Source organism: Podarcis cretensis (assembly GCF_951804945.1).
Source record: "Podarcis cretensis genome assembly, chromosome: 17".
In the NCBI taxonomy this organism is placed as follows: Eukaryota; Metazoa; Chordata; class Lepidosauria; order Squamata; family Lacertidae; genus Podarcis; species Podarcis cretensis.
In genome coordinates, this window is record NC_137187.1 from 26694312 (window position 1) to 26718239 (window position 23928).

General features: G+C 42.3%; 1 protein-coding gene across 9 annotated transcripts in view; it reads right to left on the reverse strand.

Moving 5' to 3' along the window:
- BNC2 (basonuclin zinc finger protein 2) overlaps positions 1 to 23928 on the reverse strand; it is a 416653-nt gene that overhangs the window by 24890 nt on the left and 367835 nt on the right. For all 9 annotated transcript variants that reach the window (XR_013834311.1, XM_079959195.1, XM_079959198.1 and 6 more), the window contains one exon: positions 3559 to 5528. Coding sequence is in view for 8 of the 9 variants with exons in the window: in XM_079959195.1 (XP_079815321.1) it covers positions 3559 to 5528 (1970 nt within the window). In the remaining variant the exon portion in view is untranslated. The remainder of the gene's footprint in view (positions 1 to 3558; positions 5529 to 23928) is intronic.

The following is a 23928-nucleotide window of genomic DNA, read 5'->3' on the forward strand; positions in this document are numbered from 1 at the left end:
GGGTTCTAAAGTTAACAGCCCATTAAGGTGACTGAAATAAGTTCTCCACTCAGTGTTATTATTCCACTTATTTGGCAGTGGAGTCAATAAGGCACTATACACTGGTTTACATCTTCAAGGTCTTCCTTGCTACCTGAAGGGCTAGACATTTAATGGGCTTCCTCTGTAAGAGTTCATTTAAGAAACAATCTCCAAGAAGGTCAACGAGAAAACCTTAAATTACAGAAAAGCTCACTGGGCTACGATTTTACCTCAAATGCTCACAGCACTATCTGGAGATAATGACTGGCATAATGTCAATATAAAGAACTAACAATGAAAAGCAGGCCCTACTTTCAAATGCATTTATACACTGGCATGTGAGTTCTTCCAGAAATGTAGGAACTTGTAAGCAGCTCTAAGACCGCTTACTAATTCTTTCACACTCATGTTTCAGTCATAGTTTATCTGACCATATACTGAAATACTGAGTAACCAGCTCTTTTGTGAAACCTGCTAGAATTTTATAAAATTATTATTATTTATGCAGGTTGCATTGGCAAATTGTGCAAACAACTGAAATGTGGACTGTTGTTCAAAGTTTATAATTCCTAGGGCGAAAGACAGCGCTTCAGCCAAAACCATCTTGCAGACTTTCCAATGCACACAACATGAAGACCTTGCAGTTTTGAAGTTCACAGACTAATTTCTGGAACTCGAGTTTACCTGTTTATAAAGGAAATAATTAAGAGAACAAACTTCCTTTGCACTTTGTTCCATGGTTGAGTAGGAAAAAACTGCTACACTGTATGCTAGAATAATACAGAAGTATACATTATATTTAGGGATTCAACATATCCCGGATTTGTTGTTTTGAGTTGTTATTTACAAACTAGCTAGAAGAATGCTGCTAGAGAATATTGGGGTTTTTTAAGCTTTAAATCTTTGGATCATAACTTTTCACAAATACATTATAGGTAGCATATGAACTTCATTATCAGATTCTGTTTTGTCCATCCAACACTGCTGCCAATTAAATATATTATCCGAAGACATTTTCTATGATACACGAGGTTCTCCTTTTTTATGTTTCAAAGAACACAATAATATTATAGACTTTGTTATTTCTCTCCCCCCCCCCCGACTTAAGGGGGGGGAAGAGACATACGTTTTCTGTTTGCATACCATTTGACTCCAGGTCCATGAGGCAAAGCAGATTGGCCACACAAACCTTCTCAAAACCACAGAGCCAAACTGATCTTAGAAGACTGGTTATCAATGTTCATACAATGACACTTGCAACACAAAGAAGCCAAGCTGCTGCCAAAATTCCACCGGAGTTTACTCTTAAGTAAGCATAGATCACGATCCAAAGAGCTTCTTCAGGTCACACAATGAGCTCAGTGGAATTCTTAACTTGTTTTCCTTTGAACATCCCCTGCCCATGGGGATTTTCTGTTGGAGAAAAACAACTGTAAAGTTTCTTTGGGCTAATGGAATGAGTTTCACTATTCTTTGGATCCTGGCCAAGCTTAGCATTGTGCTTAAAATTAAGGCACATTTAACACATTAAATAGAGATAAAACTAGTTTTGCACAGCTGCCCAGTTCAGCAAATTATCTAAACAAAGGTTCAGGTGATTAGAAATGAAATGGACTGAGCATCGGCGTCATGTTCTTCCTCTTCCTCCTCCTTCACCCATTAGGAAAATGTGGGTTATTCTAATCAAAATCACTTAAGCCAGGATCAAACCATATCGAAGTTTGTTACTTAGAACACGCTACAGTTCCCTGAGTTAGCATGTGACAAAACATAACGTCTGAAAAGGTCCTAAACATATCTGTTTAACTAGGTTGTGGTGAATCAGAATTGAAGTGTTTGGTCCTCCATTTTGATTTGTTTGCTCAGTTCTGTCCGCTCAGCTCTGACAGCTAAGAACAGACAATGGGAGGCCCACTGGGGCTCAGTTTAACGGGGCAAGTTATAGGATGAACCGACTAGGGGCTACTGGGATTTAATACATTGCCTTTCCTTCTTGAGAATTTTAGTATGTGGGAGGTAAGTGATTCAGCCCAAATAGTGGCATTTAAATGATGTATCTGTCTTCATATCATGGTCCCAATTTTGTCTATCTATTACATTATTATTATTATTATTATTATTATTATTATTATTATTAGGAAATCCTATGCAGATATATGTGTGCGTTTAAATCCATAAATATGGAATAAATATGTTAACCTGCCACTGACCCACTTTGGCAAATTCCATCTACATTACACTTTTCTTTTTGGAATAATAAAAAGGGGACTCTGTTTCTTAAAAAACAGCTACAACATTTAGGGCCAGCTGCTTCCGTTTAAACTGAACTCTTTCAGAACCGACGTAGCATAACTGCAGTGTGATATCATCCCAGTGCCCAGCTGAAATGAAAGGCTGTTATTAAGGTGAAAAATATGCCTGAGTTTCCCTTTATCTGGGCGCATAGTGCTCACCTGATGGAATGGGGATATGCATACATGCAGAGAACAAAACTCGGGCACATGTGCAAAGGAACATCCCCCCCAAAACTGCTGCTCTGCTTCCTGTACACATTTCAACGGGGCCTTGTTCAGGTCTCCAACGCTGCACTCCATCAATATAATCATGCACGTTGAGCATTAATACTATATCTGATGCTTTCCCACATGAATTGCTGCACAGTTTCACCAAATGACCACTATATATTTTAGCATACATTTGATAGGAGCTTCCCCACTGTCCGCTGCATATAATTTTCAATAATTCTAAGTAGGAACTTTTCCTTAACTTCACTTGGAAGCTGAGGAAAGAAGACAATGAATGTAACAGAAGTGGCAGCCTCTGCGGAAAGGTTTTATATCTCCTGCTTTTAAACTTAGACAACACTGTAGGTCGTATGTATAGAAATAACTTATATGGGATACTTAAAATATCAGGTAATCATTCCTTTGGAGAAGAAGTGGGAGATCTATACACATAGCAGTGTGTATAGATACATAGAGATTTAATGCAAGTCCCACTATCTAGTGTGCAAGCACACCAAAAACATTTGTGTGTACTAAGAAAATCTATTTCCAACTATATCTCCACAGCATTATTATCATTACATAAGTTGATGACATAATATTTGTATTATTATTCCAGGTAAAAAATGGGAATGAAGATAATGTTGAGGCTCACCCACTCTTTTGTGCTAGACACAGGTCTGGGCTTTCCAGGTGAGTCTGAGCGTTGGTGTTGTCCTGGCACTTTTCTTGGGGAAACCTGCATTTTTTCTGCTGAATTGGAGCATATGGCAATTGCCATTGGCTCAGTGGTAAAATGCAGGGTTTTTTCCTGGGGAAAGTGCTGGGACAAAACCCCCTACCTGGACCTGGAAAGCCCAGACCTTTGTCTAGTATGTGTGGAGCAAAGTGTAGATGAACCCTCACTCTGCACAGAGGTCATTTGTATATGTGTACTGTGTGCATATTCTACATAAAATATGTGCTTGGTTTGCTTATATAATTTAAAACCAAAGTTAAGAAAAAACAGTTAATAAATGAGGTATTTACTGACCTGTCTCTGCTTCGCCTTGAAGGGAAGGCCGCATTACAACCAGCCACTGTGCAGACATGCATCTCTTTTAGATGCACATTCCTATAGTGGAGCTTCACACTGTAGGAGCTCTTGAAACTCTTCTTGCACACGTAGCAGATCTTGGGATCTGGGCTTGAGCACAAATCACCCTCTGGGGAGAACTTCTGGGGACTGTTATAGTTGAAAGTTGAAGTGAAGCTTTCGTGAAGGGCAGCCATACTGGCACTGCCCCCGTTGTAAAGTCCATATTGGCTCATGTAGAACATCTCATAGGTAGGGTCGGTAAATTCTTCCTTCACCTTAACTTCATCTTGGTGGGAAATGCCGTGGTGGTTTTCATCTGGCCTGTCGTGGTTCATCATGGATGTGTGGTTTCTTTCATGCATCATGGGTTCGTCGCCTTCCATGGATTCCTCGCACAGTTTTGGTTCCGAGGATTCTGACTCATTTTCATAGTCTCTCTCATGCTCTTGATCTTCCGACGTCATGCTATCTGCCCTTCTCAGCTCCGTCCTCGAAATGCACCTGTTCCTCCCGTTTTTGGAGAAGTCTTTCACAGACAACCCAGGGCTCATTTCTTCCTGAGAATGACAGTGATTGTCATGACCACCCTCGTTAGTCACACTCCGGTTATCGTTGACATCCTCATCTTCGTCATCGAACTCGTCGGCGGTGTCAATAACTTCCTTCTCTATTTTTACAGGCATGCTGGACTTTCTTGGCTTCTTCTTCGGGGCAAGGTCAGTATTTGCCTCTTGCGTGGGCATCATCAACGCAGGGGCTGTTGATTCCGAAGGTGGCAGAGGGAGCTGCTCTACAGTGCCAGCTGCTGGCATTAAAGGGCTAGTCGGCAATGAGGTTGGAGGGCTCACCATCTCACCTGGCGTAAGTAAACTTCTGTAAAAAGGAGGAACAGGCTGCACAGTCTTTAAAGCTGGGAACACAAGTTGGCTAGGCAATGGGTTTTGAAGCACAGGATCTAGAGGGGGAGTGGTAAAACCCATTGGAGGCCTGCCAGGGCTTGTTAACGTTAAGCTGGACTTTGTACTTGCTATGACAGGGGTAGCGGCGCCTGATGTAGCGCGGATGAGATCCTTGTCTCGATTGTTCCTTAGCATGGGCATATGAAGTCGGGGATTGGGGTTAGCACTGTGACGGTTGCGACTCCTGAGCGAGCTGAAGACCATGTTGCAGCCTTCAATCGTGCACCTGTGCTTGATCTTAAGATGGACAGCGTTGTAGTGGATTTTGAGGGTGCCCTTGTCGTAAAAGGTTTTGCCGCATGCGTTGCAGAAGACTCTCCCTTTCCGCGACGCTGACCCCATCCTCCTCATCCTATGAATTCTGAAAGAGCTTTTCGTATGTTCTGGCTTGGACAAATCGTTGATAGGTGTGGACGTCTGTACGGGGGACACAGACGCTGGCTCAGATTTGGGCTCTACATTTGTGATGCTGGTCAAGGCGTTCCTGCTGGATGCCTGCTCATTCTTGAAAGGTGCTGGGGAGACTTCAGACTCGCTGCTCTCGTTGTATTCGTTCTGGGTCGATAGGCTCGGCTCGCGCAGTCTCAGTGTGGGCTGTTCCAGCAGGAGGCCGTTCGGTGGCAAACCCAGCAGAGGGGCAGAGACTGGATTTATGTACTGAAATGGAAGCAGGAATGCAAGGCTGTTGGGGATGTTTTCAAAATGATGGATGCTCGAAGGGTTGCTGTTCTCCAGGTGAGCAAGGAGACTCGGGCTCCTGGTTCGATTATTGCTTTCAATAAAAGTCCTTATGTCTGAGTCTGCCTTTGAAGATGGAACAGCCACTGCCTGCCCTTCTTTTTCTTGAATTGCCATCAGCTCCACGATGGATTTGGTTTCCCCGAACCTCAGAAACTGCTGAAGGGTAATAATCTCTTCTTCCCTGGACATGATGGCCCAGCGGTCCAGCACTTTGCCTGCAGCATCCTAGAGGCCATATCAAAGAAACAACAAAGACAAACACAAAAGAAGAAAACCTTATTGATTCTGCATAATTATCGACTTCGATTGAAAGCGCTGCGCTGGCTGCTCATCAAACGCTAAGCTCAGAAAAACTACATGCAAACACTGTGTTCATAGGAGTCGGTCCACAAAGCAAACTTTGCTACCATGCAAATGCACTAATTAGAGTCATAGTTAAAGAAACAGAGTGGTTTAATAATGTCAAAGCAAACAAAAATGTAGACTACTAGGGCTTAGTGATCTGAAATACCTTCAATAGGGCCTGTTTAACAGCAAAGATCTTTGTGCTGTGCAACTGTTTAACATTCATTAGAATGGGAGATGAACTCTTGCTGAGAGCTAGATTGCACTCTATTCCTTATTAAATAGTGCCACTATAGGAAATATTTAAGTAAATAAATGTAATAGAATGTGCTTTTTGGAAAATATGCAACTAAATGAAACTGAGAGTGTATTAAAAAAAATACATTGTTAGGAATTCAAACCGTCTGAGGCAGAAATTTAAAAAGGTAGTAGTACAGTATAAAATATTAAGTTTTATTTTACTTTTTTCCTAGAATAATATTTAAAACTGAATTTTACACCAGCTCACATCAAAAGCCTTGGCAAATCCCACTCTTTTGACTCATGGAGCTGGTGTGTAACAGGCCATTGGCTATAATCTGAGTTGGGTTAGAGCTAAAATATTATGGCTTTCTGCCATTTAAAAAATAAAACAAAGGACAGTTGCAAATATTTCTTAAACATTTGATAGTTGCAGCTAACATAAATGTGTAAAAATGTTGTCTCTTAACACAGCCTTCCGACAGCAAGAGAAAAGTCCAAGGAGAATACACATCAGTAATCACCAGACTATCTGTTGTTAAATATACATTAAAAAGCATTTCACACTTTCATTTTTTGCTAGTAAGTATGAGATTTGCCTCGAGGTAGGACTTAAAAATTCCGCACTGTAATGTCAGGCTCTCCACTGCAGCATCTATGGATTAAAAAGCACTAGAATGTTTAGATAATAAATACATCATTTCACCGGCAACTTTCTTAGTTAGGTTATTGCCAGCCATGTTGCCACCTTCATAATTCACCAGCAAATCTTTTCCTGAGCAACAAGCCAGGAATGTTTTAGTGACTCCTGCTGAGATGCTTCCCTAAGTAGGGCTTAAACACAAACACAGAAAGATCCACAACTATTGCTCTCTAGAAAACATACAAACCAAAGTATCAGTAAAAGCAGAATGATGGCAAAGACTATGTTTCTTTCTCCACCCCCGCCCCCCAAGTTAAAAAGTACAGCACGCCTTTACAAAGCACATAATTAACTTATGGGACTCGCAAGCTATGGGAACAAGCCACTGTATACCCTCTTGTCTACTTCTAAAGTTTCCAGAGGAATTAGGCTGCCCATGCCATGTGTAGAGAGAGAGATAGTGCCAGACTGTTTTTAATTATTAAATTTGTATCCCGCCCGTCATCTGAAGATCACAGGGTGGTTCACAATAGCATATAAATGAGCTATTTCATTTTTGTGTCATGTATGAATTGGGAGGGTGGTTAGAGTCTAGTTTGCACGACACAGGAAGCCAGATCTTTGCTCAGGGAGAGATTGCACAAGTGTGTAGCTCCTAGAGAGGAAATCGCAGCTGCTGCATTCCTCCCCAGTGCTTCCCGCTGCTAGATGGACTGTTGTTCTGACCCATCAAGGCTCATCTGCACTAGTTGCATTCAGTATAAATGTAAAACCTTACTCGCTTCATGGCACGAAGGTATTCAAAAACCCTGCCTGGCCATGGCCTGCTTCTGGGTTGCAACACTATGAAGATTCACCGAGATACAAGTCCCGCTGAAATGTGCAACAGCATTCTGATGCAAGGAGCTTGTTTATTTCAGGGTTGATTCTGAACAAATGTCTCCCCAACATTCCCTGAAGGAATACATGTGAAGAGTATTAGGATGGAATGCAAAATCCATGTTTGCATTCCTAGGTAACATTTTTCATGTGTACTGCCCCAGAGATATTCCCCAGTGGAGGAGAAATGTTCAGTTGGAATCAGGTGTTCAGGCCAGTATGAAATGCTAGAAAGCCAGTTAAGATGGACACTGGCACATTATGAACATGTGCAAGGGTGTGCATGAGCTGTATGTGCATGGCTGGCTCTGAAGCCCGGCAAGGTGAAGCAGGGGGTGGGATCTTAAAACTGGCAGGTGGCACACAGAAGATGGACGAAGCCTTCAGACAAAGGGATCACATGATCTTAACCTTCCATTTATTGGTAACTAGCACTGTGTATGGTGCTGGAGGAGACTCGTGAGACTCCCATGGACTGCAAGAAGATCAAACCGATCCATTCTGAAGGAAATCAGTCCTGAGTGCTCACTGGAAGGACAGATCCTGAAGCTGAGGCTCCAATACTTTGGCCACCTCAGGAGAAGAGAAGACTCCCTGGAAAAGACCCTGAGGTTGGGAAAGATGGAGGGCACAAGGAGAAGGGGACGACAGAGGATGAGATGGTTGGACAGTGTTCTCGAAGCTACCAGCATGAGTTTGACCAAACTGTGGGAGGCAGTGGAAGATAGGAATGCCTGGCGTGCTCTGGTCCATGGGGTCAGGTAGAGTTGGACACGACTAAATGACTAAACAACAACAGCATTGTGTAACTCAAGGGCAGTACTGGAGTAGAGAACAGGAAAGCTACAGCTGGGTTATTCCACTGAAAGCTGGAAGGTGGTGTTTTTCCAAAATAGTTTGGCAGGCTGCTGGACTTGCTCCCCCAAGTCACCTGGCTGAGAGTTTTTGAGTGTGTTCTGTATTGGTGTGTGCCCTACCCTGTGGTACCTGTTGGTGGTTAAGGAGAGATCTCTTGTCCAGAAGACCTCTGTAGGTGGGGGTTTTCCCCCCTCAGCAGGAACTCAGTTCCTGCACATCTCAGGTGGAAGCCATTAAGTGAACAAGAGAGGCATCCATGGTGAGTTCTGGTACCTCTTTTTTTCTAGAAAAATAGCACAGCCTTTATGTACCTGCAAATGTCCATTAACATAAATGGCATCTCACAGTCTGGCCACACACACACACACACACACACACACACACACACTGGAACAGGAAGCAGAGTCACGCCTGCTGGCACAACATCACAGAGTATGGCCAAAATCCATCCCGAATCTGTTCTTAGAGAACAACTGCAAATATATCCAATCTAATTTATCAATCCACTCTGGTGTAGCATGGCAAGACAGATACCGAAACTCTCCTTAGCTCATTACTGCAGGCTATTTCCACATAAAGGAAGCATTTTTTTCACAAGACCGGCTGAGAATGAATGACCTCATATGGGCTGAAAGCGTTCGTAAGTCTCTTTCCTTTCCTAAATGAATTGACCAGTCATCCTGGGGTAGCCTTTGAAATATGCCATGGATGTACAGCTTGATCTTATGTATATTTACTAGTAAGCCTCATTGTGTTCAGTTGGCTTCCTAGCCAGGTTAAGTGTTCATAGGATTACAGCCTAAGTTACTGCCATGCTGAATGCTATGTCTGAACCCTAGCTCTGTTTATATAGCATGCATGTTCAGAGCACCATTTATGTTTAGAGTTATTCAGAGTTTACTCTACTTCTTCCATGTCTACACCCTTCCCATTTACCATAACACGCTAAAGTCTGCACCTGTTTCAAATGAATCATAGCAACATGAAAGCTAACTGAGAACAATTCTGCAAGTGAACCTTCAGTTGTGTGTGTGTGTTTTTTAAGAAAAGATGTCACCATGCTAATAATAATACTTTGATTATTTATACCCCACCCATCTGACTGGGTTGCCCCAGACACTCTGGGCAGCTTCCAACACATATAAAAACATAATAAAACATCTAACATTAAAAATCTCCCTATAAAGGGCTGCCTCAAGATGTCTTCTAAAAGTTGTGTAGTTATTTATTGCCTTGACATCTGATGGGAGGGCGTTCCACAGACTGAGAAGGTCCTCTGCCTGGTTCCCTGTAACCTCACTTCTTGCAATGAGGGAACCACCAGAAGGCCCTCGGAGGAGGACCTCAGTGTCTGAACTGAACAATGGGGGTGGAGAGAGGTATACAGGGACGAGGCTGTTTAGAGCTACATGCTCATGCTATATGTTCATCAACATAAATTATGAACTGATCAACATTTCCATGGATGGGAACCAAAGGCGATTTTTATTTTGAAATCTTCAAATGAAGCAGTGGCTTTTATAGCAGCTGATCACTGGATCCATCTTGTTTGCTACTATTTCATTTCAGAAAACTGAGTCAGGCTTGAAATATTTCATATAGTAGAGCAAACATGTGCTGTGTTATAATAAAAGCTAAATATTTTCAAAACACTAACTTTTTTTAAAAAAAATGGCAGCGTGTCATAATTCAGAACTGGATAATGGGAAATAGGAATATTTCAAGATTTTAAAAAAGTTGTAAGAAACAAAAACAAACATCTATTTGGACTATGCTTCAAATTCCTTGGTGTAATGTAATACCTGGCTTGCTGTTCACATTGCTTCTGGAATGTATGTGGTCTCTTGCTTCTCTTATGCTCTTCTCTCAATGACAATGAATTTTAGCAACAGTTCCACTTTTCATTACAAATGTTTCCAATCCAAATCATTTCCACAAACTCCTTAATGAATCAGACAATTATATTGTGACCATGCAGGCAAATCATGGACTATCAAGGCGGAGACTTTCTATAAGACCACCATGCCATACCCTTGCAGCTTAAGGAGATACTTCTGTTTGTCGAGCCTTCTAAGACTGATTTCTACATACTAGTTGTTCCCTCTTGATTTCAGAAAGGGGGGGGGACATCTCTAAACCATGTAATACGAACCTCCAACAGCATAAGACTTATAACCCTAAATTATTTTCTCCCTCAGTCCAAACAAACATACATTTCTCTCTCTCTTTCTCTAATGGTATGAACAAATATTTCCAGAACCATGTACACATTTATTACCAGGTCAGGGAAACAGTGCCAGAGTTAATCATCTTGCATTCATCTTCTGATTTTTGCCGAGCTGAAGGTTACGATGATACACACCAAGACGTGTTAGGATACATCTCTCTCCTACCGTGTGGGTCATCTATGAATGAGTGATGGACGCGGAGTGATTATCTCAGGCAATACAAATTGGGTTGGAAAAGATGACCTCTCACACACCAAGATTCAGTGTAATTTTCAGAAGTTTAATTGGGGGAGGGGGTGCCCTGTGGACAGTAACGAGAAAGTAGGCGATATGATTTCCTGAGGGCTTCTGCTTCATAAATCATTTTTTTGATACGACACGGAAGCTTTTACACCTTGTTTAAGAGACAAGCAACGTTTTCCAGGCAACATTTTCTATTGCGGCTTGTTCTAAAATGATCTTGGATTTGATCCTCTACCCTATTTAATGCAGATTTGAAAATATTCTCTGATCTACAATATCTTTAGCCAACTGCTAATTGTTATATATCTCTCTAATTTGCTTTTTGGCATAGCTAACTAAAGGCAAATATATGCATACATGCATACATCTCAGGCATTCACTGAAAGGAGATGAAATTAATTTTTTTAAAGGTTAAAATGGAAAAAAAGATCCTTTAAAAACTGTAATTCTGGGAAACACTTAGGGAATACTTTTTGTCACTGTTGTGATAGTTTCTGAGAAGTACTTAAACTTATTTCGTTAGCATTTATTTCATTAACAAAGTGACTACTTGGTACATGGCATGTAATGATGTGAAGATATGTAACAGACATTTCTTTTATAGCACAATCCTATCCTTAGGCAGCAATCCTACCCACGCTTACCTGGAAGTAAATCCTAGTGAACTCAGTAGCACTTACATTTGAGTAGTGTCAGGGGCTCAGGAGCAGAGGCACAGGGAAGAGAGGAGATGGAGAGCAAACAGCTTCTGGGTCATGTGGCCAGTATGACTAAGCCGCTTCTGGTGAACCATAGCAGCGCATGGAAATGCCATTTACACTGTAACCTCATGATCTTTCAGTAATTGGTGTTAAAACCTCTGGTTTTCATTTTTAAAAAAGGTAAAGGACCACTAACAGTTAAGTCCAATCACAAACTCTGGGGTTGTGGCGCTCATCTCGCTGTACTGGCCAAGGGAGCCGATGTTTGTCCACAGACAGTTTTCCTGGGTCATGTGGCCAGCATGACTAAGCCGTTTCTGGCGAACCAGAATAGCACATGGAAACGTCATTTACCTTCCCGCCGGAGCGGTACCTATTTATCTACTTGCACTTTGACGTGCTTTCGAACTGCTAAGTTGGCAGGAGCAGGGACCGAGCAACGGGAGCTCACCCCATCATGAGGATTCGAACTGCCGACCTTCGGATCGGCAAGTCCTAGGCTCAGTGGTTTAACCTACAGCACCACTCGCGTCCCCTACATACAGTTCTACATACCTACTTAAGCTCTACATACAGTTAGAGCTTAATAATTATTTCACTATTAACATTTTTAATTGTATTTCAGTTGAACAATTACAACATATGTATCTTGTTATGTGCAAATGGCTTTAGATACCTATTAGGTCCATAAATTACCATATAGCATATATTCAACACAAAAAAACAGCGACCATTTGTTGTTGACAAAGGACAGCTGGACATATAAAGGCCCCCAATACCTTCAGTAGCTTAGGGCCTCATCAAACCGAAATCTGGCCCTGCTCACATCAGCAGAAATCTGTGAGCCAGTTAAACCATCAATGAACTGGCCCATGAGCCTCAGTATTGTCTGTAGGAACTTGCTGTGGGTGTTTGGGGTTTCAGACAAGAATATTTACCAGCCCTATTTGGAAATGCCATGGTTTGTCTGCATGCTAGTGAGCAGCTAAGTTGCATGGTCTGCATCATGGCATGAGTCAGTTTCCTGCCAGATGGCCTGTGAAGACCAGACTGCAGGCTGGTATAATTGCTGTGCAAGCATTTCCATGGTTGGAAGAGGTAGCGTTGTTATCCAGCCACTTAAGAGCATTTTCAGTTTGCGGGCCCCACCTCTCCTTGGTTGGCTAATAGTCCTATGTCAAAGCCCACCCACCCCAAAAGAAAACGCTACAGCAAGCACAGTTGTTCTCCGCTGTATTTCTGCATATTTTTAATTTACTTCGTGACTCATGCCCGAGAGAACACAGGCGAAACTGGGTACCATGCAAGGATTTGACAAACATTTGTAATAAATCAATCTTTTAGTGTGGTGGCACCCAAACTTTGAGACTCCTAGTCTACTGAGAGGCAGGTGCCCTCACTAGACTCTTTTCAGACCTGCTAAAAACAATTTTGTTTAGGCAAACCTACCGAGAAATGTAGTATGTTGGCATGTATTTTAACATTATTATTTTTAGCTCATCATAGACAATTTTAATTTTTTTGAGTGTTTTAAAGAGGTTTTTTTTACCTTTTTCATTCACTGGTCATTTTTTTTTTTTACATTCTATCTGTAAACCGCTTTAAATGCTGTTTTTGTTAACAATCAAAAACTATGTAAATGTTAGGAAATAAATAAATAAGATTGCCAAGCAGTAAGAGTCTGTGCTGCAGTATTGACCTGAGGGGAATAAACATGGGGGCTACAGAACTGGAAAAAAGGTGATGAGGAACAGATGAGAAAACAGAGTAAAACAAAAAAAGGAGTACCACAATCAGGCTAACACATGATATAGAACTGAAGCAGACCTCTAATGATCACAGACCTCTAAGACTTTGGTTTTAAATCTCTGCACCCCTAGCAGCAGAGAGACTGTCTAACAAAGTACTTAAGCACTGGTCCCATGCTGATTTCAAAAGGCACAATCTACCAGATCCCCAATTAATACCACTACATTCAGGATACGGATTTTCTCTAGAGGTCTCCAGTAATTCTCATTCTGATATGAATCTTCCGTGTTCCATAAGCTCCAGTCTACCTTAAATCTCCATAATAATTACTCTCTTTACAACATTCTGAATGCTTGGCCCTGAAGGACTGCGGTATAATGAGGTGAAGCATTTGCAACAAATTATATGAAAATGCACAAAGTGAAATGAATGTGTCTCTCTTGATTAAATGAAGTTCTGGCGCAGAGAGAAAAGTTGGAAAATACACGACAACAAAGAGAATAAGTTGGGGCAGTGCAATTCTGCATGAATTTTAAGAGGCAGGCTTTACTTTGCTGTGTACATTTCCCCCTTCCAAATGAGGAGCCAGCTAGCAGCATGCTAACCAATTGGGAAATATGGAAATGTGCTCCCTTAATTCCTATTGAAGGACTAGGGCAATTATTTAGGAAATGTCCTAATTGAGATAGTAGTAGGTCTCGATACAAGGAAGTACCTTCACCCAAATTAGAACAGTTCCTAGCATAACAGTATAATGTGTCCTGCCATTGTTTCTTGGGCTGAATAGATGATGGAAGAATACAAGAAAACACAAGGAGTTACAGAAAGGAGTCACCAAACTGAACGATAGGCATCATCACCAAACATTATTACATACAGCAAAATGTGATGGCAATCATCATGGAATCCATAGGCAGAAGATTAGATTTGACAGCTCAGACACCCAATAGGCTTAAAAAGGGGGGGTGTCTGTCACAATTGTACATACAGCCCCCAAACAGAAGAAATGCTTCATGGTATTGAGCTTCTACTTGATTCCCATGGGGTCATGATCATGCCAGCACCACTACCAGCTACCATCCACAACTGTATGCTGCCCATAATATAAGTAGGTCCACAGGCCTGGGCCATGGTCTTGTGTATCTAAGGTCCTTCTGCACTGGTTTATATTTGAGAATACCAGAACTGTGGCGCCACTGAAAATAACAAAGTCAATCCTGAGGTCTACATGATTCCAATCCAGAAAAAATGTAGTATCTGAACAAGGCTTAATGGTCAATTCAAATGACTCTTTCCCCTGTTGCAGTTACTTTGTAGTGAGGATCCAAATGGATGAACAGTGGTTCAACAGGTATGCTGATTTGAGGTCAGCTTGACCTGGAAACTTCTCATAAATCAAGAATAGTCTCAGTATGTACTTCAGGTCATTTATGGAAGCAGGATTCATGCAGAACATGCATCCTAAAGTGATGTCAAAATTCCCCCCACAAGGTGGAATAAAAATGTGGACACTCAGAAGACTTTTTGTTCTCCTGGGTTAGTATACAATGGACAGATATGCAGCTCAGCTTTTCTTTTTTAAAAAACCCATCAGCTTTCCTGCTTTCCAAAAATAAAATAGTAGCACATATATGCAGAACTTCTCACTTAGTTGGAGAAGAGAAGGGAAACTCCTGCCAACAGTAGCAAATTAGTTAGCTAGGTGCGGAACTCCCTGTGCGAATAGGTCTAAAATAATCCTAATTTATACAATTAGGATTTGCTTTCAGAAAACAGTTTTTAGCTCTGTAGCTCAAATAACTTTATTAAACACAAGTTTCAAGCTTGAAAAACATATTGTTTGATTCTTAATAACATATTCACTTTGGTATGGACCAGTCTTGATTATGGGCCTGATGAGACTGCATTCTTCTTCTTCTTTTAGCACTAATCTGTATTGCAATTGTATTTTTTAAGTTATGGTACACATTTATGGCTTTAAAACGGTAACTGACCTCCCTTGATTGAATTCTGTCAGGCCAAGGTGGCACCTTCCAAAAAACACAACTTTCTAGGAAGACCCATCCTTTTTGACCAATAGTACTCTGAGATTTCCCCCCAAAGCCTATTCAATGCTCCATTTAGACAACCTCAAGAATCCTTAAATGCACAGTGAATCACAACAATTGGAGCAGTACATCTCCCCTTGCTTTCTATAGATTGCTTCCACTATCTTAAACATAGCAAGAACCAAGGATGGCACCTCCTGTAAACCCTTTACTATCTTTGTGAGACCCTAAGGCATGGCCAAGAAATTGGCAGCAGGAGAGAAGATCAGCAGAAGAGTTTCATGGACACATTCCCAGAAAAAGCTGTCTAGGTTTCCCAAAGAACTGTCTAGGTTACAAACTGTTTCTGATTCATCCTTTCCTCAATCATGAGAATCTGAAATGCTTTCATCAACTCAGACTGATAAACATGTAATTCATCCTCTACGGAGGACCGAAGATGCAGTGATGTAGCTGTTTTAAGGCATTTAGATAACTGCAGATACCAGAGTGAGTATTGACCCCTATCCTGGAGCCAACAGCAAGGACACAGCCCAGCTCAGAAACTTTGCATTTGAGAAGGATTTCAAAAGTTGGGTATATGTGGATATGCAGCCGGAAGGAAACATCATCCGTGTCAATGATACATGGCGATGATGGGGATAACAGAGGGATTAGAACATTGCTATCTTCTCCATGGCTCCAACTAGACTTCCTCATTACTGGCTAGACTTGCTTATTACCGAATATGGGCTCAGTTTCCTGTTCTGCTGTGAGCACTGACCTCAGCAGAGGCGAAGGTACACTGGACAGCTCCATGCAGGACTCAGGCTGGAGAGTTCATGACAGCAGTGCTCTGATGTTGCTTCTGCAGCAGTAATCCCCAGCTTGAGCTTAACTGTGGCTCTGTCGAAGTAGGTAGCTCTGCCTTGGCTAAGAGTAGCCTCTTCATTAAAAGGGTTCCAACCTGATCTAACAATTATTGACTCCGATAGACGGTGGGGAATTATGGTTGTATTAGAGCAAAGGAGGGGAATCTTTTGGCCCTCCAACTCCCCATCAAACATGGCCAATGACTAGGGACGATAGGAGTTGTCATTCAGCAACAGCTGGAAGGCCAAGTTTTCCCCAACTTGCACTAGAGATTCTGAACTGGAGTCCTCCAAGTAAGAGAAGTGCCTTACAATGTCCTCGGGGCAGTGGGGTACTTGCACCATGCACAGTGTTTGCAGAAGTGCTTCTAGTTGGGTTGCTAAACAGGACCCCGCTCATATGGGGGGTGGTCCCTGTTGGGATTCGCAGGATACTGAGTAAGTCTGCAAGCTTCAACAGGATGATGCAATACTCTGTGAAGTGCTGGGTCAGAGTGACTCAGCAGGAGTGTGATTAATGTGATTGGCTATCACCTGTTTTAAAAAGGAAAGCCTGTTTAACAGTAAGTGTGGTGGTTGTGCTGTAGTGTGGTGGTGCTGTGGTGGAGAGTATTTGTTTGCCTTAAGGAGCAGGTACTCTGTATGGACTGCTTTTGTAAATACCTGTATATAAAAGGTAAAGGTAAAGGTACTCCTGCCCGTACGGGCCAGTCTTGACAGACTCTGGGGTTGTGCGCCCATCTCACTTAAGAGGCCAGGGGCCAGCGCTGTCCAGAGACACTTCCGGGTCACGTGGCCAGCGTGACATCGCTGCTCTGGCCAGAGCCTGAGCAAGAGCCAGAGCCGCACACGGAAACGCCGTTTACCTTCCCACTGGTAAGCGGTCCCTATTTATCTACTTGCACCCGGAGGTGCTTTCAAACTGCTAGGTTGGCAGGCGCTGGGACCGAGCAGCGGGAGCGCACCCCGCCGCAGGGATTCGAACCGCCGACCTTTCGATCGGCAAGTCCTAGGCGCTGAGGCTTTAACCCACAGCGCCACCTGCATCCTAGCTCACATTAAAAAGACTGCACTGGGACTCTGAGCGTTTCGCTAAAAAGCGCCGTGAGGAATTCGCGACAGTCCCTATGTTCCTATGCCTGTATGTGTGTGTTGCGCCAAGACATGCAGCTGCTGTGCATGAGACCATAGAGGGGTATGGCTGGTGTGCATGTCATTGTCAGGGCAGCCCCACTCCCCCCTCAACCTGAGAGGGGTGTATGTTTTCCTCTTCTGCCTAGAAACTTCTGCTGTTTGTATTTGCACATAGGCACTTGCAGGCAGCTTGAACGCAGAGGCTTCAAAGAAAACTGAGGATAATAAATAATTATTTGTCCAGGAGCATCTTCAGAGTCCTTCACATGGCTGATCTGCTTGCTGTAGTGGGGAACACCTTTGAAAGACTTTGTAGGCCCACCCATAGCCAGGGTTTCACTGCCATGTCGAAAATTCTCTCCATTGATCCATTCAATTCATGGAATGCGGTTATATGTCAACAATGGTACAGTGGTACCTTGGTAGTTGAACAGCTTGGCTCCCCAGCAAATTGGCTCCTGGATGCCGCAAACCTGGAAGTGAGTGTTCCAGTTTACGAATGTTTTTCGGAAGCCAAACGTCCACCGAGGCTACCATGGCTTTCAATTGAGTGCAGGAAGCTCCTGCAGCCAATCAGAAACCGCGCCTTGGTTTTCAAACCATTTCGGGAGTCGAACAGACTCCCAGAATGGATTAAATTGGAGAACCAGAAGAATTCAGAGATCCAATTTCTGCCTTTAGCATTTTTTTAATGGCAATGCCTTGTTGCTGGTAATCACATGCCAACGAGGCTTCCTGTTCTTGAATATTCTTGGGTGTTCATTCACATGCGTGCATATAATTCTTGCCAGAAATGAAACATGTTATGTTTGGGATGGACGGATCATGAAGAAGAGCAGCAGAGTGCAAGAATGACATGCATGCACACGCACACACAAATACAAAGCAGAGATTGGTGAAATGTTGACATACACGGAAGCACAGGTTGAGTTATATATCTGAACATATTATGGACCTTGAAATGCAAAAGAAAAATGAGGGGGGAAATGTGTTGTGGCGGACAAGGTAATAATAACTGTGCTGCATGACTTAATACCCTCTTGTCCCAGCAGTCCTGACTTTGTAGGCAGCCCACTTCTCCACATTAACAGTAGTCATTTGGAGAGCAGCAAACGTGCCATTAGAAGCACTTTTACAAGTGTATATTCATCCACCAATTAGCTTAATGTGGCCGCTTTCTGCATATTTTCTATCCAGGCCTGCACAAATCTTATTAATATTTCCCCCTAGCGCTTTGACAGATTACCTTGTCATTATGCATCCTGGAGCCTTTTAAACAATATGGGTAAACTACTGTTTGCGAGGTTAATGACAATTATCCCCTAATTACTGCATAAGTCACTCAGTCCACTTTATCTCATAGGCAGGGTTCTGCTCTGTGTATCTGCCATTGTGTCACCGTAAATGAATCTTGTATAGCTATGTTTATCTGTCGTTGCCTTGTAAATTACACTGACAGAAGAATGAACAAATTACTGGGTATCATCACTTAAATACCACTTCTGGGTTTTATTATTATTATTAAAGGGGAAACTGCAAGAGCCATGCCTGGACCCTTATTATTTATTTGTTATTGTTGTTGTTTTTGGAGAAAAAGCTGGATGGACTAAAATAAAGAAATAAACCCAGCACCCTGCCCTAAGAGCCATTTGTCATGTTTTAATTTCTGTACTGAGAGGCTAATAAGATAGAATTCGGCAGGAGGCTTCAGAAGTGGTAGAGACAAGCAAGAGAGGGATAAAAAGATGCTGCAATAGTAATGCTGTTATTAATTTCTGACAGCTGCGTTGATCACATTTTCTAGGACTGAATGTAGCTCGCCATAGTCCAGGGCCCGAATTTTCAGGTTTCAGTGCCTGGGCTGAGTCCCAGACCATTTGAAACAAGAAGTTAATGCATTTGTATGGAAATCTTCTGGAAAAGAACCATTCCCCAGCTTCTCCCCTGCTGCAGATACATATGCTTTTTCCTTCCTTTGCAGCTTATTCCTGCTGTTGCCTGCAAAGAGGTTCCTGGGAGACCAGCGCTTAAGGTGTTGCCTATAGATCTTGGTTCAGCTGCTGGTGTGTTGATGGCCAGACAAACCTAGATGGCAGATGCATCTTCTACTGCCACTTCCCTCAGCCCAACTCCCTGCATCAGCCATGCCCAACACGGTGAATAGTTAGCTATTATGGGTGTTGTCCTTCAGCAACATCTGAAGAGCAACAGATTGGAGCAGGCTGTGAGACTGCAATCACTCAAGTCTGGTCTGAAGTCAGGCTGGTGCATAATGCTGGCGCATTAGCAGGAACTTGAGGCACCTGGCTACATCGTGGTCCACTGATGGAAGCTAGCCTGGTGACCTACTCAGGATTGTGAGTTCAGATGCCGCAGAGCCCTCTCTGGGCACAGAAAGAGGTGTGCAACCACTGTGTTCTCTTCTACATTTTCCCCCTGTAAAAACTAGTGTCAGTACAGCTGCCAGCCTCTTCAAAATATAGCACTAAGGGGCAATGCTTCTGGTCTGAGGAAGTGTAGGGTTCATGAAGGGTTGAGCTCCTCCCACAAAATCCCACTTCTATTACCATGAAAACTAAGCACTGTATGAGTGGTAGTCCAATACAAGTGGCTTGTTTTTCTTATTGAAAAGGTGGCTAACCTGTGGCCATCCCGATGAATTAATAGTTTCAAAACACCATGAACATTTATAAACATGACCTTGGCATTTGTCATGCCTTCTAAACTATTTTTTCCCCAGGAAAAATAAGCTCAGCTTATTTTCTGAAGCAAGCTGACATGACCTCGAAGAAGTTGGCCAACTCTAATGAGCAACAGAGATTAAAGCACTGCATTTTCTGGCAGGGATTTGCTGTCACTGGGATTTCCCAGTAGTTGACACCCTAGAAATGACTAGAAATGACAAGCTCCAGACTAATATTGTCTCTATGCCAAGGATTAGAGAAAACCTCAATTGTCCAGATCGAAAATTGATTACTGGCAAATTTAAACTCTGTGGAGTGATACAAAATTGTTCCTTGGCGAAAGGGAAACTACTGCCATATTTTAGTGCCACACACCACTACATTAATGCCATCTGCTTAACTGATAAGCTCTAGAAGGCTCTCTGAGGAGAAAGCCATCTAGCAAGAGTTCTGAATGTGAAGTGGCTAATAGGTCTGTGCTGAAACCTGCCATTCTTTGTTAAATAAACGTTTCACGATATAATAGCAGTAGGTGACAGACTGACAATAATAGAGATTATAGCCCCTTCTCTTCCAATAGGACAGGTGTCACTAGGAACCGTCTTATTCACAGCACCTCAGTCAGGATAACAGTCCTGTTTCCTAAGAAGCCTTTAGGATTTCTCCATTTTTCAGTCTACAGAGGCCCATTTAATAGATTATTTGGATTATACATGGCCTAACCAACTGGAAAACAGCATTAACTATAGCAAAGAAATAGCAAAGAAAAACTCACCCAACTTTATTTTGATGTGTAGATGGTTGGCTAAAAATTATTTTTCTTCCGAGAATATGATTTGTCTCCTGCTCTCACTGTTCACCTTCTGTACTGGAAAGATACAGCTGTACTGGAAAGTCCAGCTCTTCTTTTGAATGCATTGAAAAATGCATTTAAACCCCATTTTGGAATACAGATAGCATTTACACACACAAGGTAATGGCATGTATGCCTGTAATGCCTAATATTGCCTAATATTGCATCTGACACTATGATTTACCGTATTTTTCGCTCTATAAGACGCACCAGATCACAAGTCGCACCTTGTTTTTGGAGGAGGAAAACAAGAAAAAAAATATCTGAATCTCAGAAGCCAGAACAGCAAGAGGGATCTCTGCACAGTGAAGGCAGCAATCCCTCTTGATGTTCTGGCTTCTGTGATAGCTGCACAGCCTGCATTCGCTCCATAAGATGCACACACATTTCCCCTTACTTTTTAGGAGGGAAAAAGTGAGTCTTATACAGCAAAAAATATGGTACTTACATGCACTTCTGAAACCTATGCTAACATTTGACCACAACATTGGGATAAAACTGAGTGATATTAGGGGGAAGGTTTTGATGGTTAAATGTTGTTATAAATAGCATCACTCTGTTTAAATCTGCTGTACCTTCAGTTACAGTTAAGAAAAGTGAAAGTTTTTAAAAAGAAACTTTAGATTAGTGTAAGTAATACAACTGCACAGCAGAGATGTTTTAGCTTATGTTATAGTAACATGTGCTTTATTAGCATTGTGACTAATAATAATAATAATAATAATAATAATAATAATAATGTGGGTAACCTAAGAAGTTTAAAACTGACAATCCAGACTGAAATTCATGCATATATACAATACCTCTCATCATGGCTTCAGGATAGATGGGAAGAATGAGCTGAAGCAGAATAAAGAAGGGAATTAAGAGAGGGGGAAAACTGGAAATTATTATTGCCCTTTAAGTAAGTGCTGTCTCAAGGACTGTCATCCCAGCAGAACCATCTGGGGACCTGTCGATGCAAACTCAGCATCTGCCCCTCACTTTTCCATGTGGTTTCTTACTTTCATTAAGACAAAAGACATATAAACCTGCCTTCAAGTCAATAAGCAGTTAAAATGTGCTTTGAAAGTAAAATGCAAAAGTTTGGAGTAAAGTTAAATGTGGTAGCATGAAGAACATTAGTAAAAAAATAAAATAAATGCTGCCTTTTTATCCGGCCTTTATTTAGCCTTTGAACTTTCCTGTTTGGAATTTTATTGGTCCTTTGCATGACAGAGACAACTGTTGCCTTAAACAACAGTTAGCATCTGAAAAGCATGCTAAACCTAATGTTAATAAGAAACGGTGCTAAATGAAATTGTCCCTGTCCTCGAAAAGGATATATACAGAGGCCTTTTTAATGTACATGTATATTAAAAAAAGCTAAACCCAGTGCTGATCGCAGATGGTGTGAATCAGACCAATTTTTTGTCGAATATATTTGTGGAATATGCTTTGTCTCGGCATCCTTCTATGGTCTTCTTCATTTTGGAGTCTTTCCTTTTGCTGAACCACCCGGGGGGGGGCAATTTCTTTAATCAGTAGATATAATTCCTTAAGTTTTAAAATACCATAGCAGCACTGCAGATGATAAGTCTCCACATTTCCAGATCACACTGGGGCCCAGGCGTCTTTAGCAGGGCACAACTGAAAGAAGTGGTAAAAGGTAAAGGTAAAGGGACCCCTGACCATTAGTTTCAGTCGTGACCGACTCTGGGGTTGCGACGCTCATCTCGCTTTATTGGCCAAACAGCTTCCGGGTCATGTGGCCAGCATGACTAAGCTGCTTCTGGCGAACAAGAGCAGCACACGGAAACGCCGTTTACCTTCCCGCCGGAGTGGTACCTATTTATCTACTTGCACTTTGATGTGCTTTCAAACTGCTAGGTTGGCAGGAGCAGGGACCGAGCAACGGGAGCTCACCCCATCACGGAGATTTGAACCGCCAACCTTCTGATCGGCAAGTCCTAGGCTCTGTGGTTTAACCCACAGCACCACCCACGTCCCAACTCAGCAAGTAGGCACCGGGTAATCCCAAATAAGTCACCTGTGATGGACAGCTAAGCTAGACCAATGTCTTGTGATGCAGGGCCTTTCACCAGAGGGCTGGAGCCTCTGTCTGATGGGCTACCAAAACAGGTAGTCAGAGTGGGGTGGAGCCAGCACTTTGGGAGGGAGAATAAAAGGATCCGTTTCTGAGAGAGGGTTCAGATAGGGAGATAGTTAGAGAGAGAGCAGGAGGGACAGGAGAGTTGGCTCTGGTCTGTGTGTAACACCCACTCTGAGGAAAGTATCTACAGCTAGAGAAAGGAGTTTCTGAGCGGGATGCTGGTCCAGATGTGCTACTGGCATGATCTAGCAGGGCGATTCTTGAGTTCTTATGTATATGCCAGCCTCATTTCACCCGCTTCCTTTTTATGAAGAGAGAAAATGGGACTCATTTGCACGGGCCTCAGCAATGCCTGTGGAAATGGTGAACTTCACTGAGTTTTTCCAGAGATGATTTACATCTCTGTGCAAGTATGTTTCTTGGATCTATAGTTGATTCAAAAGCCAAGTGGCACTTTGTGAGGACAAACCCAGCAGGAGGTAAAGGTCAAGGTGAGCAGGAAAGTAATCTTAAATTCAAAATGTGTATACTGTTAATGAGCCTGATCACTTGTGGCATTAGCTATGTGAGATAAGGTAAAAGGTAAAGGATCCCTAAACAGTTAAGTCCAGTCAAAGGTGACTATGGGGTTGTGGTGCTCATCTAGCTTTCAGGCCAAGGGAGACGGCGTTTGTCCACAGACACCTTTTCTGGGTCATGTGGCCAGCAGGACTAAACCACTTCTGGTGCAACACACACACACACACACACACACACACACACACACACACGTGTATATTTAACACCTTTCCCAAATATTTTTCTTAAGATGTGCGATTGCTCATCTGATAGTAAACGATCATAAAAAAACAAGAAAGGTTGTCCTGGATACGAATTAAAACCTTTTAGTCAGAATTCTGTTTCTAGCAGCGGCTAGCCAGGCAGATGACAGTAAGTGATATATCTATCGGCAATCTCTTAATACAAAGCAAGAAAAAGAAGGGGCAACTTTATATAAAGAAAAAAGAAGCATCAGTTTATATAAAGAAAAAAGAAACATCAGTTTTGGCCGTGATTATACAAACGGACTTTTGTTCT